The 16,008-nt window shown below is 40.6% G+C and overlaps 1 protein-coding gene and 1 non-coding gene across 8 annotated transcripts in view; one reads left to right on the top strand and one right to left on the bottom strand.

The window, feature by feature from the left end:
* The window catches only part of myom1b (myomesin 1b), a 37,944-nt gene extending 24,725 nt beyond the window's left edge, over window positions 1-13,219 (bottom strand). Inside the window, exons 1-11 of one of the 7 annotated variants that reach the window (XM_042220986.1) lie at window positions 13,044-13,212; window positions 12,486-12,699; window positions 10,615-10,749; window positions 10,322-10,496; window positions 8,478-8,635; window positions 8,248-8,340; window positions 6,572-6,660; window positions 6,288-6,329; window positions 5,066-5,080; window positions 4,448-4,609; window positions 4,157-4,318 (exon numbers count right to left, since the gene is read on the bottom strand). In XM_042220986.1, the coding sequence (XP_042076920.1) occupies window positions 4,157-4,318; window positions 4,448-4,609; window positions 5,066-5,080; window positions 6,288-6,329; window positions 6,572-6,660; window positions 8,248-8,340; window positions 8,478-8,635; window positions 10,322-10,496; window positions 10,615-10,749; window positions 12,486-12,637 (1,183 nt within the window). In that variant the 5' untranslated portion in view covers window positions 12,638-12,699; window positions 13,044-13,212. Of the gene's footprint in view, window positions 1-4,156; window positions 4,319-4,447; window positions 4,610-5,065; window positions 5,081-6,287; window positions 6,330-6,571; window positions 6,661-8,247; window positions 8,341-8,477; window positions 8,636-10,321; window positions 10,497-10,614; window positions 10,750-12,311; window positions 12,450-12,485; window positions 12,700-13,043 lie in introns of those variants that run through there. The other 6 variants (XM_014333642.2, XM_042220987.1, XM_042220988.1 and 3 more) reach the window with 6 other exon arrangements.
* trnar-ccg lies at window positions 11,188-11,260 on the top strand. Its single transcript has one exon. It is a non-coding gene; the product is annotated as a tRNA-Arg (tRNA).
* Window positions 13,220-16,008: the final 2,789 nt, after the last annotated feature.

Genomic DNA, 16,008 nt, shown 5'->3' with positions numbered 1-16,008 from the left:
TGTAGCCCAAAATAAATGTAAGTAGCCCGAATAAAAAAGAGAGCAATTTTTTGATTGATGTTTTGTTTCCTGTTTTGTTTCCTTTACAATATTATACATTAAAGTATAATATTGTAAAGGAAACAAAACATTAATCAAAAAATTGTTGAAAAACAAATTACAACATTGTATAAAAATTACAATCATCAACTCAAATACTTGGTTCTAATTGAACAGAAATTTCTATGAACTTGTAAGAACTGTGTAGGACATGAATCAGTCTGTGTCAGATCCTGAATTTGAAATTTCCACTGAAGTCACGGGTAAGAGACAAGTGGAACCAAGATCGAGGCCATTTGCTTTTTGAAGTTTGCAAAGACTGCTAAATTTTGCCAGTGGTAGTTCACTCTTTGCAACATAGTACGCTGTTCTAAACAGATTTTTCAGGTTTATTTTTAGTATGTTATTTGCAATTGGTGTTTGTTCTGGGAAAGATATTGCAGACTGAGCAATAATGCATTTCTTGCATTTCTCATGGGTTCTAATGGGGGCCTTTCTTAAAATGACTGGTCCCAGTAACAAAGGCGCTTGTCGACTCAGAAATCGAGAGAAAACCAACAACACACCCGGCAGAACATTATGTTATTTACACGGGTGCACATAAGTGGTCCGCATGTGCGCATTCGCTGTCAAAATAAAAGACGCGCACCAGATAAGAAGTTGCAACGCGCGTTTGCGTCCATATAAAAAGCACTGTTTTTGTCCGCTAGAGTGGGATTTTCACGGCACATTCCGCACCACATCTCTGTGCGTTCATCATTTGTTTGAAGCCAGCTCACCTCCTGCAACCACTTTTCCGAGAATACGTGCTTCTTTTGTGGTTCGGACTCCTTCTGACATTTGTTTGGAGGTGGAGGAACACCAAAGTAATTGCTTAAAGGAGCTTCTTCGACATCTTTAAGAGTTCTAAACAAATGTCTGTCCTCCTCCAGAAAATCTTATGTATGCAAACACGCGTTGCAACTTCATATCTTGTGCGCGTTTTTTTTTATTTTGACAGCGAATGCGCACCTGCGGACCACTTATGTGCAGCCCTGGTTATATAGCTCGTCATATTGCAGCCACAGAAATTCTTTTGTCCATGAAACCATAAAGCTGCACTTTCTTTTTGCCTTATAGTCTGATTTGTCATAACTTTCCGTTTTGTGGTAAGCTTTTCTTTGGCTGTCACTTCTTCACCCTGACCTGTCTTATTTGGCTCAGCAGAACTAAAATATATATCCTGCTGCTTTTACACACACACACACATAACGTCAGCGATTCTCTGCGCGATCAACCTCTCACATGTTTAAGCTTGCTGCGGGAGATTTCACTTGTCATGTTTGCATAGTAAGCTAACGATTGATAAGACGATGTCAGAGGAATTGGTGCGCAAATTATCATCACTCACCAATCAGTCTGTCGCTCTCTATACACAGTTCGCGATTGCAAAGTGAAAGCAAAAAACAAGCGCAAATTCAAACGCGATTTCAATATGTCACATATTGACAGTGGCTCACCGATGCCAATGACATAATTACCCAGCTACATTTCCGAAAGAATGCAAAAGCATTGACATATATTTTTCCTTCCTACAATAGCCCGACGGGCAGGGCAGAGATAGATTTTGGTAGCCCGACTGGAAAAATCGCTAGCCCCGGGACGTCGGGCTAGCGATTTTGCGAGCCCTGTATCTGATTGAGGAATCACTCATCTTTGGAAAAGAGAGTTTATTACAGAGAAATGGCTCTTTCCAAAATAAAAGCTATACTATACGCTTCTTCTGGGCTATATTCTCAGCAGCATATTGTAGCGGGTCAGGGCTGTTCGGGGTTCTGTTTGTACAGTTATGTTTTGTTTATGTTGCCATAGTGACGGTCGACGGTGTGTCCTTCCGGGGTCAGAGGGCGCCCTGTGTGTTGTTGTTGTTGTTGCTGTGCGGTTGCCGCGCTGAGCAGTTAGCTAGCGGCAGTGTTCTTCTGCAGATGTCAATAAACGGCTGTGCTCCCTGGCTAGCTCACGGGAAGCAAGACCAAACGACACCTCCGTCTCCTCCTTGTCTGAGCTCGCCACATTGGTGTCAGAAGTGGGATGATGGTGGCACCCCATGTTCTGACCCGAGTGACTTTTCCCCCGCCGGTCGTGACCGGCCGGTGCGCCAAAAGAAGGCACCTGGACATTTGCAGGACTTTGTGTGGGGTAATGGGGTCGTCGGGGACGACTGACCCCTTAGGTGGGGGCTATGTAGCGGGTCAGGGCTGTTCGGGGTTCTGTTTGTACAGTTATGTTTTGTTTATGTTGCCATAGTGACGGGTGACGCCCTCTCGCTGCGACGGTGTGTCCTTCCGGGGTCAGAGGGCGCCCTGTGTGTTGTTGTTGCTGTGCGGTTGCCGCGCTGAGCAGTTAGCTAGCGGCAGTGTTCTTCTGCAGATGTCAATAAACGGCTGTGCTCCCTGGCTAGCTCACGGGAAGCAAGACCAAACGACACCTCCGTCTCCTCCTTGTCTGAGCTCGCCACAATATTAAACATATCAGGTCCCCATAAGGAGAATCATGTGCTAACGGCTGTCTAAATGACTCGGGTAAAGTTTGTAGCATGCATGCTTGTTGTTTTTGTCTGCTTCCACTTGTCTTTGCACTAGGATGATGTCGGCGTAAATGTGCAGTCATATTCGTTGTGTTCCCACTAGTGCTGTCAGCGTTAATCTCGTTGAAATGACGTTAACGCCACAACACGGCAAATCTCCGTTAACGAGCTACCCCTGATCGCCCCGTGCGTGGGGCTAGACGGCCAACACGTTAACGAGCTAACTGCGCTAACACACTAGTTCCCACCCATGTAATTGAGCATTGCGTGGCACATCCAACATACTGTTTTACTTTAGTCCATGACCGCTTACCTTCAGGGTCATACGTCACATGAAAACCAAAATAATTCCAAACGCCAGATCTGAATGAGGGTGGGGGAGGTTCAATTTGCCATGTTGCAAGGAGAGCTTAACTTCTGTCTCGCTAGCTTGCCCTGCGCTCTTCCTTCTGACAATGCTGTCTGTGTTGAGCGCTCAGTGGATCTGCGCTCGACAGTGCAGCCTAGGCGGAGTAGTCGAACGCAGATTCACTGAGCGCTCAACACAGACAGCATCGTCAGAAGGAAAGTTGATAAAATAAATTAAAAATTTTGTATTGTTCGATACATATGCGTACCGAACCGAAAGCACTGTATCGAACGGTTCAATATCGATACGAGTATCGTTGCACCCCTAATATTTACAGGATGTGTCTGAGCTCACAGCTTCCAAATTAGAGCTCTCTAAGAATAGCATGGCTGCAGCCATGATCGTATAGTGTTTTGTTGTGGAGACTGTACCTGGATTCTTCTTTACCAAATGACCCTGAACTATAACAGAAGAATGAGCAGGATATTTTTCAGCCTCCTCATTTCAGCCTCTTAGCATGGTTCCTATGTAGAAGCTGAAGCTTCAAAGGTCAGATTGTCTCTGAAGGCAGCAAAGATAAGCTCTGGTGACCTATTTTTCCATGCTATTTAAACAGATGCCAGAGAGTTGCCACTCAGTGGTGTATCTATTAGAGATATCCTATTTAAAACCATCACTAACATCCAAACACTTTGAGTTTTAGATGCCATTGCATCATCGGGTGCCAGGGTTTAATCTGTTGTGACTTTGATCTAGATCTGACAGGCTTTAAAAACATTTTTTAAGGAAGTCCACTTGACTAATGTAAAAGAACTGCAGTAGAAATATCTATGTGAACACATCTTAGATATATAACATTAGTTTTTATAATTTTACTAATATACTAAATCTTGTGTGATGTATGAAGGTTGGTCAGCAGGACCAACCTTCAGATCTTAGCTAGTTTAGACTCAAAACTCAAACCTGGATCTGAATTATTAAGGTTATTTGGACAAAACAGCTGAGATTAAAGCTGGAGGATATTTTTGCGCATGCTCTGTGAATCTATGCATGTGTGCCAGATTCAGCTGGCAGCATAGGACCAAACAAATGGCATGTTTACAGATGAAGATAAAGCCTAATTTCTAAATCAGTCAAAAGATAATCTAAATAGAATAATTATGACTTAATGACAAGAAACCGTTCAGCGAGGATGTACCTACCTCTGACAAAGACGTAGGCTGAGTAGGTCTCATATCCAGACTTGGTGGTGACACGCAGGGTGTAGAGGCCCTCGTCTTCTTTGTTCAGGTGCGTGAGTGTCAGGGTGGCTCGATCTCCGCTCCAGTGCATGTGAGTCCATTTGGAGGGAGACAGCAGAACATCTGGAGTGCAGGCCAATAAGTATTAGCAAGGTAAGAGGTAAACATATTACAGTACAGAGAACAACTGATTTAAATCTACAAGAACTGTACATTACGGGCATTGTTCAGTATCACAGTAAGTCTTCCTACCATCTCTATACCACTCCACCTCTGGCTGGTAGCGATGCAGGGCAGGGTAGATGATGACTGTACACCCCAGACTCATGGTCTCGCCCTCCCTTCCAAATGATACACCGAATTTATCAACAATGTGAGTCTGGAAGGTGATGCCGTACTCGGACACTGGGCCAACTATACAAAAGGATGTGACAACAAAGTCACTGGGTGGTATCATTATTAAACAGTTTACACACACACACACAAATATATATAAAGAATCTCACAAATTCAGACTACTGAGATTGAATTAAGTGGAACTACAGGTGTTGCACACATCAACTATCAAAGTTTTGCACCCAGATGGAAAACGGTGGAAAAGTGAGCGTGTATAAGATGTAAAAGGATAAAGGGCAAAAACACAAATACAGACCAAAAGGGGGACTCTAAAACTTCACTGCAGCTCTCACAAAAACAACTGCTGAAATAATTCATGTTTTCATGCATTAAAAAATTAGTACATTTTTGCACACTTACTATCTGCAGTTTAATTAGACTATTATGAATGTTACTGTGGATTTTTCTATTCAGACAAAAACGGCCATGCTTGGAGAAAATCGATTTCAGACCACACTCCCGACACCCTGTTACCTTCAGTAATGGCCCCTGCATTGTCAAAAAAGCAACAACAAAAATGTTAAACCAATAGTACCCATTGTTCGTCTCCAAACATCCCACCACCCTGCTCCCCACTGGGGTTAGTTAGATTTATAACACAGCTGTTTACTATGCTGTGCTTTTAAATCCATTTGGACTCACTGGACGATCATCAATCATGTTGCAGGCATCTGTTTCATTAGTAAAAAACTGTATGGTACATGCCCAGTTACACACCATGGAAAAAAATGGCAATCAGAAGGAAAAAATCTGCATTTTCCCAGTGATTGCTTTGCTTTTCTTTTAATGTCAAAAACTGATTGCAAGTAGTTGTAATGGCCAACTGGACTCTGATTGTAATTAGCTGATGTGAATTTTTGTGTAAGTAGAAGGCAATAGATATACAAATTTCAAAGAACTTTTCTTCCACACTGTGTTTTTCGTCCTGTCTCTTCCCCCTCAGCCCTAACTGGTTGAGGCAGATGGCTCCCTGAGCCTCGGTTTGCTGGAGGTTTCTTCCTGTTGAAAGGGAGTTTTTCCTTCTCACTCTCGCCAAATGCTTGCTTATAGAGTAGTGTTTTCTGGTGGTTGGGATTTTCTCTTCATTATTGTAGGGCCTTTACCTTGCAATATAAAGAGCACTGAATCGACTGCTGTTGTGATTTGGCACTATATAAATAAAACTGAATTACACTCATTTGAAAAATGGTAACTAATTTGTGATTTTCGCTGATGTATCAGTTAATTGCTGTGTTATCAAAAGCAGATAGCATTCAAATACCAGCTTGATACTTGACTGCAGACTAATAGCAGACTGATTTTATCTTATTGCTGTTTGGATGCACCAACCTTGCTTTAAATACAACTGACCATGAGTGTTTTAACAGGCCTGATCATCATGTTCATAACCACCATTTCAAAAGCAGCAAGATCACAAGTTCATTGCACATGATCCCAGTCATTTTGGCCGTGCCAAGATCTCCACCCACTGTTTTCTGTAGCGTAACTGTTGCATCATTTTTTTCCAATAACTGGAGGAGACCAAAACACAGCTCCAATGAAAGGACTTTATAAAAGAAGATAAATGTTGTTCAGAATCCGCTTATTTGCTAGTATAGCAATTTGCTGTTTACAGTCTTTATTGACATATTTTACTTTCCAGTGGCCTGAAAAAAGTTCATTCATGAATTAAAACTGGCAGTAAATTCCAACTTACGCCTGGGTGCTGGCAGGAACTCATCCATTTCACCTTTGAACCCTATGAAGAACAGCAGGAGGCGCTTTTAATACATTCCACATTTACAGATTGTTGTATGACTTTATCACACTGATGGACAGAATTTTTGTTTTCATTTCACACACATGCAAATTTAAGTTGTCACACACTAATTTTAAACAGTTAATTAGGAAAATATAATTACTCTTGAGTTGTTTTTTTTATATATGTTTTTGATGATCATGAGCATATTGGCATTAGCTGTGGAATTGGGTGAAACCTACTCTTGACAACAACGGAGGCAAATGCAGACAGCTCTCCCTGGGAGTTCATGGCAGAGACACGATACTGAGCTGTATCATCAAAATCACATCTGAAAGAGGAGAGCATCAGCTGATCAATGTCCATGATATGCACATGTTCGGTGTACTGTGTTAAGGATTCATGTGCACGGTGCCCCTCCCCCCAGCTCAACCTAATTCCTTTCAGCCATGTAAATAATACCAACTATGTGAGCCCAACTGTAAAACGTTCCATCACTCCTGGCCAGAAATACTCTGGCAAAAAATAGACACGCTGGTGATGTCACACGCATTAGGTGTTGTGGCTTTCTGTACATGAAGTGATCCGATGTGTGACGTGCTGACAGACTAGCAAGAAAGGTTAACTAATTTGATGGATAAGCAGTAGTTTAAAAAAGAATAAATAAAGTAAAGCAATTTTATGACACTTTTTCCCCCTGGATGTTTTAATTTAAGAAAATGCAATTTCAACAGCACATCATAGGTTTTCTATGTGATAAAGAAATGCTGCTTTGGGATTAAATTGTAAGTGATAAATGTATAAAATTACAGAAAACACACAGATATAGGCTGTCCTAAAAGTCCTCCGGTTTTGGTGATTTGGTGAGTCAAGTTTATACTATTTAATTAGCCTGCACTAGAAAGTATTTGTGTATGTCTTCTACGCTCATAACGTTTAAGAGTACAGCTTGGTCACTTAACCTGCTAGCATTAGCAGCATTTTTAGCTTGAATGATGCATTATTAAACAGGCCATATTATTAGATAAACATTTTAACATTGTCCACTAAATGTAACAGATATCCGTTAAACTGAATAGCAGCTTGTAGTAGTGGTTGAATTTATATTTTAAGCTGCATGTAATCTTAATGCTAATTGTTGTGCTACAAGTGATCAAACATGAAGCCCAGCTCAGAGATGGGATGCATCTGATGAGAAGGGCTGCAAAATTGCGTAGACTATCTTCTACATAATACGTCTACATCTACTATCTTAGACTATCTATCCTTAGACCACCTCTTTGTTATCAGGGGAAAAGGATTTCTCAGTTATCTGGCTCCCAGGCCTCTACTGCGCTACACATCAAGACCCTGGGCCTGTAGATTAAGTCATTTACACATAGGTCCATATATGGCTGAATGCTGAATCCAGGGCAAGATGCCTACTTTAAAAAATAACACTCAGTTTAAAGAATCCTAAATTTCAAAGTAAATATTTTAATTTTAACAAAGTATTTTTAATACATATACTACAAACCGAGGCCCAAGGAACATCAGTGTCAGCCTATCATATTTTGCCCCCAACAAACTTCTTTATTTCAACCCAATTTTGTGTCAGTCACTGGAAAACAGTGAAGATATTAAATAAACTTTATTTTCAGTATGTAATCATAACAAGTTCTTTGACTAATATATTTTATCTTAATATCTAACATTTTAACTTCCATGATGTTCTGGTTACGTTTTTAAGTTAAACTTAATATACAGAGCTGTAGTATAGCACTATTTGGGATTCACAAGTTGCATGAAAATACCCTGCCTTCTTTCAAAGGGCTCACTGGAAAATCTTCAAGGTGATGATGTGTATTGACATTAATTTATGGCATAAAATGTATGTGGATATCTACTTTAAGTACTGTGGATGGGAGAAACGACCTACTTGTTAATCTCCAGTGAGTGCACGCTGTATCTGCTCTCAATTTTGTACTTGCCAGGGTTGGCAAGCGGATCAAGCGCCACATTGTTTTTGTACCTTGAAAGACAAAAAAAGTTTGAAAAGAATAAAACAAAATCAAGGGAGGAAACATTAAAAACTAGATGGAATGGATAAAGATCATTTTTTGAAAGAACAGAGAGGAAAGACATAAGATCGTGTAGTTGGTGACCTACCAGACGACCCGTGGGTCGGGCCACCCACTGACAGTGCAGTGCAGCCGCACACACTGTTTCTCCCACACAGTGTGGGAGCGAGGTTTAATCACAAACTCTGGGGCGTGCATCAGGCTGTCTTCGTTCATACGTTTGAAGTGTTCCTCGTGTTCATGGATCTAAAGATAGAGCAAATCACTCAGGACAGTTTTTACCTTCTACCAACCACAACGTGCTCCACAATTACCATTTTCTTGTAGATACATTTAAATAAAACCAACACATCTACTTTAGATATTATCTTCACACATTACAACTGTAAGGATGTGTTCTTCCTTAGTCCTGTGAAAAGATGAGGTGTTGAGGTCTTGTCTGTTTGTTCACTATCCAGTATCTCAACACATAATACCACCAATGAGACACTGCTTCCCTCTGTCCGAAGAAACGTGATCTCCTGAAGAATTTGTCACCCAGTAGTAAGGCAGTGCGGCAGGGGAGGCATATAAATGCAGTGAGGGGGTAAGTGTGGTTTTTCATGATGCTCATTGAATGGCTGGGTACCAATTCACATAATCATCCAGGCACATAAATAACTTTCTTGTGTAAGGGATAGTAATAACAACCACTTAGCCACAGACACTTTACATTCCCAAGCACTGATGCAATCAACCATGGTCAGTTTTGCTACAATAAATAAATATTGTTGTGCTTTGTGGCCTGATATTGGCATTAGAATATGGATTTATTGTGATATTATAATAGAGGATGATCTACTATGATCCCACAAGTAATGAGCAATAAAAGCACAATATATAAGCACAGATGAATGGTGCAGATGATTCATTTGGATTAAGCATACTTCACCTATCTTGAGTTTCTTTGGAAAACCTTTTAACTAACAGCCAAAATCTTTTTTTTTCTTTTTTTAATCACATTATGTCAGTAAAATATAACTCAACACAATGGAAATGTTATACTTAATTGTTACTCAGTAGTTTAAGGATGACTTCCCCACTACCCCATGTTTCCTCTGTTATGCCAAGCAATGCGAAGAGAAGAAGAATTAGCAGTTATTCAGTAGTTACTCATTACTTAACCACTATTTAACCATTAACTACCATTTTTGTGTTCTCTTAAGTAAAGTGAAACCTGATAGTAAGTAATATTAGCTTATAATTATCTAAGCAGAATTACAGAATTATTCACTAATATACTCCCCAGCGACTGAGATGGCTGTACTGTGATTACAAAAGTACAAAAGCAAATTTGGCATGTCCTAAAGTTTACTGTAACATCACAAATACATAATGCTTATTTGTGATATCAAAGCTAAAGCCTAGCTTATACTTGGACAGCTTCCTGGTGCATTCTAATGTAAATTCTTCAAAGATGTCAACGTGGTCACAAAAAGTGGGCAGGCATATAGACGTCCGCATAGACCCTTGCACTCACCATTTGACGATGAAATTTGCATCACTCTGACCAGAGTGGACCTGAGTGGGCCCTAGCAGACTAACAGAAAGTATAATCCAGGCTCAAGAAACATTTTTCTGGGCTTTTGCAAAAGATATGTGCCATTATAATGCCACACAGGCATTTCTTTGACCCATGATACACTCTATGACCCTGTTATGGACTATGATACGTGCCTTAAATATGAGAAGTGAGTCTGTAATGTCAAGAAGAAGACTGATTTACAAAAAAATAAGTATGCAGGTTGTTGCAAGCGCATACAAACAACCAAACAGACCAAACCTAAGGCCTGTTTCTGTGATGTAAAATTCTAAGCAGTTCTCCATGTTTGCTTTAAAACTTTAAAGAACAGCACGGCTGCCCTGTGTGATCTCAAAACAGTGAGAACTGACCCTTTTATTCAGAGTGATGCGCTCAGCCGACTCGCGCATGGTCTCCTTCCTGGAGATGAGCTCAGACCTCTCCATCTCCAGGCCACTGGTGAACAAATCCCTGCGGGCCATGTATGCAGCAGTGTCTCTCACTCTTGCTTCCTCTGTATCTGAAAGTCCTGTAGCAAACTCTTGACTAGGAGGCAGCAAAGCAGAGCCAGGGATGGACGTGAAAGCAAGGCATGTTGTTAAAACTTTAGGCTGTTGAAAAGCAATCTTGGATTTCCAGTTCTACATAGAGGGATAGTTATTACCTGCCCCTGAAGATAGGCACTACATAGCCGATGATTTGGTTGTCTTTATCCACAGCCAAGTAAGTTGGCTTGGCTCTCTTGGGTGAGGGGCTTAGTCTGCTCTCCTCCAGGCCAGAGTGCGAAGACACGTTAAGTCTGAGACATACAGAGTACCATCAGCCTGGCACACAGCCAGACAGTGCAACTAACAACATGACAGAAAAACGTGGGGACAAAGCCAAGGTCAGGGGTGGATGAGATGTGGATTAAAATTCAGTTGGAAAGTAGTGGAGATGGTTTAGTTGTAATTATTTTTTACAGCTTTGCACACCTCAGTTATTAAGTTTTCAACATCTATAACAACCATATGATGTGAAAGACAATACTGACACTGCTAACGACCACTAAAAGGAACCAGTATTCGGTCATTAACAGATGAGTGTCCTTCATCTATGATGGTATCTCAGTGCATACCAAAATGTGAAACCCAGCTGTCCTACTGACTCCATACTACATTTCATGTTTCTCTAAGAAAGATTTAGGGCAAAGTGAGAAATCCATCTTTAGTTTACGTAGAGCTTACAATCAATCAGTGGCCCAGTGGCCTAATGGATAAGGCATCAGCCTCCGGAGCTGGGGATTGTGGGTTCAAGTCCCACCTGGGTCGTAATCTTGTTCTGTAATGTTTATGCTAGAATGATTTATTACTGACAAACTGCTTTAAAGTGTCTTTCAGGAAATGACTGTGGCTCATAGGGTGAAATATCCTGATGTAGGTAAGGAAATCTGTCCAGTGTCAACACTATAGCTTTGAATAGTGTTTGAGGATTCACAGAATGGCATAGCAAGTAGGACAGCTGCCCTCATTTTTCCTATGTCTATCTGAGTCAGTGTCCCTTTACCTCTGACCATTTCCAAGATTTTAATTGGACAATCTCATAGAATTTGAGAGGATATGAAGATTATCCCATATTACAAGAAACTCCTATAACCACATAAATGCAATCCTATCTTTGCCATAAAAGCAATGCTCCCTGCCTCCCCTCAGCACTGATCTGGGGTCTGGTGAGCTGCCTGAAGGGAAAGATGAGATAGTAAAATCTAAGCCCTCTGATGTGTTCACACTCTCCAGGCCAGAGTATTTAAGGATTTGCCAGATACCCTAATAGATAGGCTCACTATGGGAGCTTTGGTATTCCCTGGATAGAAAAGCTCAATATACTCCAAACTTTAAATGTCAGGAAATGTGAACTGATGACAAATCAGCAGCTCATGAACAGCTATCCTTATGCCTCTTAAAAATAAAGAGAAGCTGCCAAGTTTCCCACACTCACTAATTAAAAAGATTCACGGCACAGTGGATGAGTTTTCAAACGGACAAGACTGATAAACTATCTCTTCTTATTTTCATCCTAGTATGATACACAGGTCAAGATGCTATTTCAGTCAATTTATATAGCATATAGCTCTAATATAACATAACGTTGCATCCTTTCTAACGAATGCCATTCCTCTAAAGGTGACAGAAATTCCTGTAGCCCTTTTAGACACATTACTGTGTTAAAGGTAAGACTTGGTCAACATGCATGAAAACAAAGGACATCTGTCAGGCTACATGCACAGGGCTTCATGCAGGACTCAAAGCTGTTTTCAGTCCTCAGGTGTGTTTGAGGGGCGATCAAGGTGAAAGAAAACTCATGGGGGAGTAAGATGGTTACTTGGTGTCAAGGAAAGACGATCCCAGAGTTGTGTCAGGGAGGTGATCTCACAAGGGTGATGGAGGTGAACTTGATCAGCTGGGGTGGGGTAGGTGTTAGGGAGGTAGTAGGACTTTCCTGTCATAAAGAAAAAGGATTGATGAAGTTGATCCACCTCCCTTTCCTTCTCCTTACCCCCTGCTCCTGGTGGCGGCAGAGGCGCTGCCGCTAGCACTGTATCTGCTGCTGGCCTGGTACTGACTCACTTTAGACTGAGTCTCCTTGCTACGGTAGCCGCGGTCATAGTGGAGATGGTGCTTCTGGTAGAACGGTATAGATCCAGACATGCTGCAGGCCACTCCTCGCACGAGCCCTGAGTTTCCGAGTTTCTTCCTGTCTATCTGCTTGTCTGTCAGGTTAGTTAGTGGTCAAGAGCATGTGGATTCACTGTCAATACAGGGTAGGTTCACAGCAAGCTTTTTGACTCTTTTTGCTGAACATAAATAGTTAATCTAATTGTCATAGTGGAAAAAATTAGACTGTACTAAGTGTACTAAAGGTATGATGGCCAAAAACTACAAATAGTTTCTTGATCAACAAAGACAGTTTAAGGGAACCATCATAAAACCTTTCAAATCAAACCTGCAACATCAGCTACAAAGACATGATATACAGTTTCAGGCAATCAGGCACTTTCTCGGCATGCTTACACAGACATATGCAACAACTATAACCTTGCATATCACATCTTACCCCCAAAGTAGTCACTTACTCTGGACAAACTCTCTCAATTCTAAGCTTTAAATGAAAAGATGGTCCAACTCCACACACTCTTAAGTTTGATATCCCAAGCAAACCCGCAGGTAGGCACGCACACGGCTGCGGTCTACACAACAAAAATAATATTGGCCTTAGTCAGAGTCCAAGCAGCAGTCACAGCCTTTTATGGTGAGAGTGGAGATAAATATAGCTAGGAGCAGAGCTGGGGGGCAAGTCAACTCCCATAGTGCAAAACATTTATGGGTGCAGGTCTCTGCCAGTGGGCTTGATATGCAGGTAAATACAAGGCTAGTGTTTGAAGTTTAAATTGCCAATTAATGTCAAGGTTAAATTGTTAATATCACTTTTAGTGTTGCATTAAATCTATATAATATTAATTTTTTTTACATGTTTTGTATTTATGAATGCTGCTTATTTATATTTGTCATTTTTAAATATTTACTACCACTTTTTTTTTTTAAATTGAAATTGTGCCACACCACCAAAGCACCTCATCAACCAGCTTTTCCTCGAGGCCAAGCTTCCCCAGAGGTTCCCAAGGTTTTTCAGTATTCTTTAGTCAGTGTCTGATATCTTCTAATTTTGTTTTAAGTCTGTTAAGACTGTGATGGCTCAAAGCCCAAAGTGTGGCATTGCTGGTTAGCCTCCAGCAGCTTTTTATCTTGGCTTTTGACTGTAGCGGTCTCAGCTGTGACCGTTGCTAACTTTAGCAATGCTATTGTTATGCTCATTGCATACAACAAATGCCAGTTAATGTCTCTTTGTCACTCTCTCTTTCAGTGTCACTGTCATTTGGAGAAGTGCATGAGTGTCTCCTCTTGGTCACTCTGCTCATAAACAGCTACTAAGAAGGTCAAATAAATAAAACTCAGAATCCAGTGGCTAATAGAGCACATAAACATAAACTAACATGTTTCTATTTACATGCAAATATAGTGAGCTTTACGTCATTTGCCTGGTGGAGATAATTTGAGCTCTATCTGTGTTTGGACTTTGTTCTGGAATTTGACTTCAGGTCAAACATCTGACAATTTCCATGGCAAAAATATCATGTCAGTGGGCACTTCAGGGGCTTTTGTTCTGACCATTCTTTCCTTTTTGGCTCTCACTCATCAGTGTTCAACATAATACGGTCAGCAATCAGCATGACAGCATACCTTAAACATTATGGCAGCAACATGAAGTGTGAGCCCATTAAAAGAGATAAGCCCACCTCTGTACACTGAGGGAGCTAGTACAAGACATTAAGCAGGGTCACAGTACTTCATTCTGTCTAATGAAAATAGCTTACCCACTAAACAAGCCTCCAAGGTGATAGCTTTGAACTGGTTGCATTAACTGAAAAACAAGGGAGTTGCAGAAATCATCAGATAAACAGCAAGTTTGTCTGCGACTGGTTTCACGTGTGAACATCCAGCTCCAAATCAAATCAAACACAACTTTTCATTATGCATTAAATCAAAGTTCAAACTCCATCCAAACTCCGGAGGCCCTGGCGGACTGACCCCCGGCTGCCAAGACTGGCAATAGGGACAAAGTTCAAACCAATTAACATATTGTTTCAATTTGCCTAGTCTTAATCAGTTTATTATAACTTGTGTGTACAAGTGTGTATTTCATCAGTGTGTGGTGTTTAGGGAATCTGCAGATTTTCACTTTTCAGTCAAACTTGTCTTGTTTACTTTGTATCGAGGCCTCAGTTTCAATAGAAAACCTCTCAACAAGACAAAGAAAATCACATTTCTTTTTTCATTTTAATGAACTGAGTGCTAATAACAAGTTAGATGGTTTCTCTCCTTTTTAGTCTAGATGATGTGATGTCTATGTTTTTCAAAAAAGAACTCAAATTTTGATGTGTCTCAGCACAGAACTGTTTGAAACTTTCACATAATTTGGCTTCTTTGCACGATAAAGTTTGATTCTGCATTTTAGGATGGCACAATCTACTGTGTGCACAGGCACAGTTTTCTGGGCCAATGCTCAACACAGGTCTAACTGAGCTGATGATACAACCATTCACACCTGCAGTCAATTTAGAAGCTCCCGTAAACTCAACATACATGTCTTTGTACAGTTGGAAGAAGTGTGAGTACCTGAAGAGGAAAACGTGCAAAACCAGCATTTAAAGACCCGACCATGGCAGCAGCTAACACAGTGCTAGCCGCTGCTCCACCATGCCACATATAAATTCATAGTTCATATTCATATTTTCTTAAGTATTCAAACAGTATGAAAATCCCTCCATTGTTGGATTCATCTGGCTTGCACAGAACTGTTATAGTATTTTTTTTCTAATTATCCTTTTACATTATATTCTACACACAGACCTTCAACATCCCCTCCATACTCACCAATGCTACATTTTAAAGCCGCTGTGTTACACCACAAGCTACAGTAAACTGCATAATTAGTGCGTATGACTGAGCATCAAAGAACAGCATGTAGCTGCTCAGTATCTCCTACCAAAAACATCTAAATAGCCCTGAAAATAAGCCCCATTCACCAAACAGCTGCCACCCACAGCTGATAAACTCTTCCTCAAAATACTAGCTTGTTTGAAAGTTTAAAGTTTGTATTGGCACAGTGAAGTCCCCATGGTATATGAAGAGTATCATAGTCTACATAAATATGTTTTACAGTATACAGTTGATTTTATCACCTTATTGAAACAGTTTGCACTTCGTTATTATGACTGTAAGTAAAGCACAAAACTGGTAAATATAAAGCCTGTGAAGTCTTGTATTATTGACACGTTTGAATGACCACAAAGGTGTAGGTGTATTCAACTCAAGGTTACAGTTTTGAGGTTATGGTTAGCTCTGGTGTAATGGTACATTATACTGAGAGGTTTTTCTAGTGTTGTGTGGGGTTCCCACTTCAAAAACAGAAATGATTTGCTTAACCACAATATTACTCTGACTCACTAAGATTTGAACAG

The sequence above is a fragment of the Haplochromis burtoni genome, unplaced genomic scaffold (genome assembly GCF_018398535.1).
Source record: "Haplochromis burtoni strain Fernald_Lab_line unplaced genomic scaffold, NCSU_Asbu1 Contig_58, whole genome shotgun sequence".
NCBI lineage: Eukaryota > Metazoa > Chordata > Actinopteri > Cichliformes > Cichlidae > Haplochromis > Haplochromis burtoni.
Note: the sequence above shows the minus strand (reverse complement) of the source record. Positions and strands in the feature narration are given on the sequence as shown.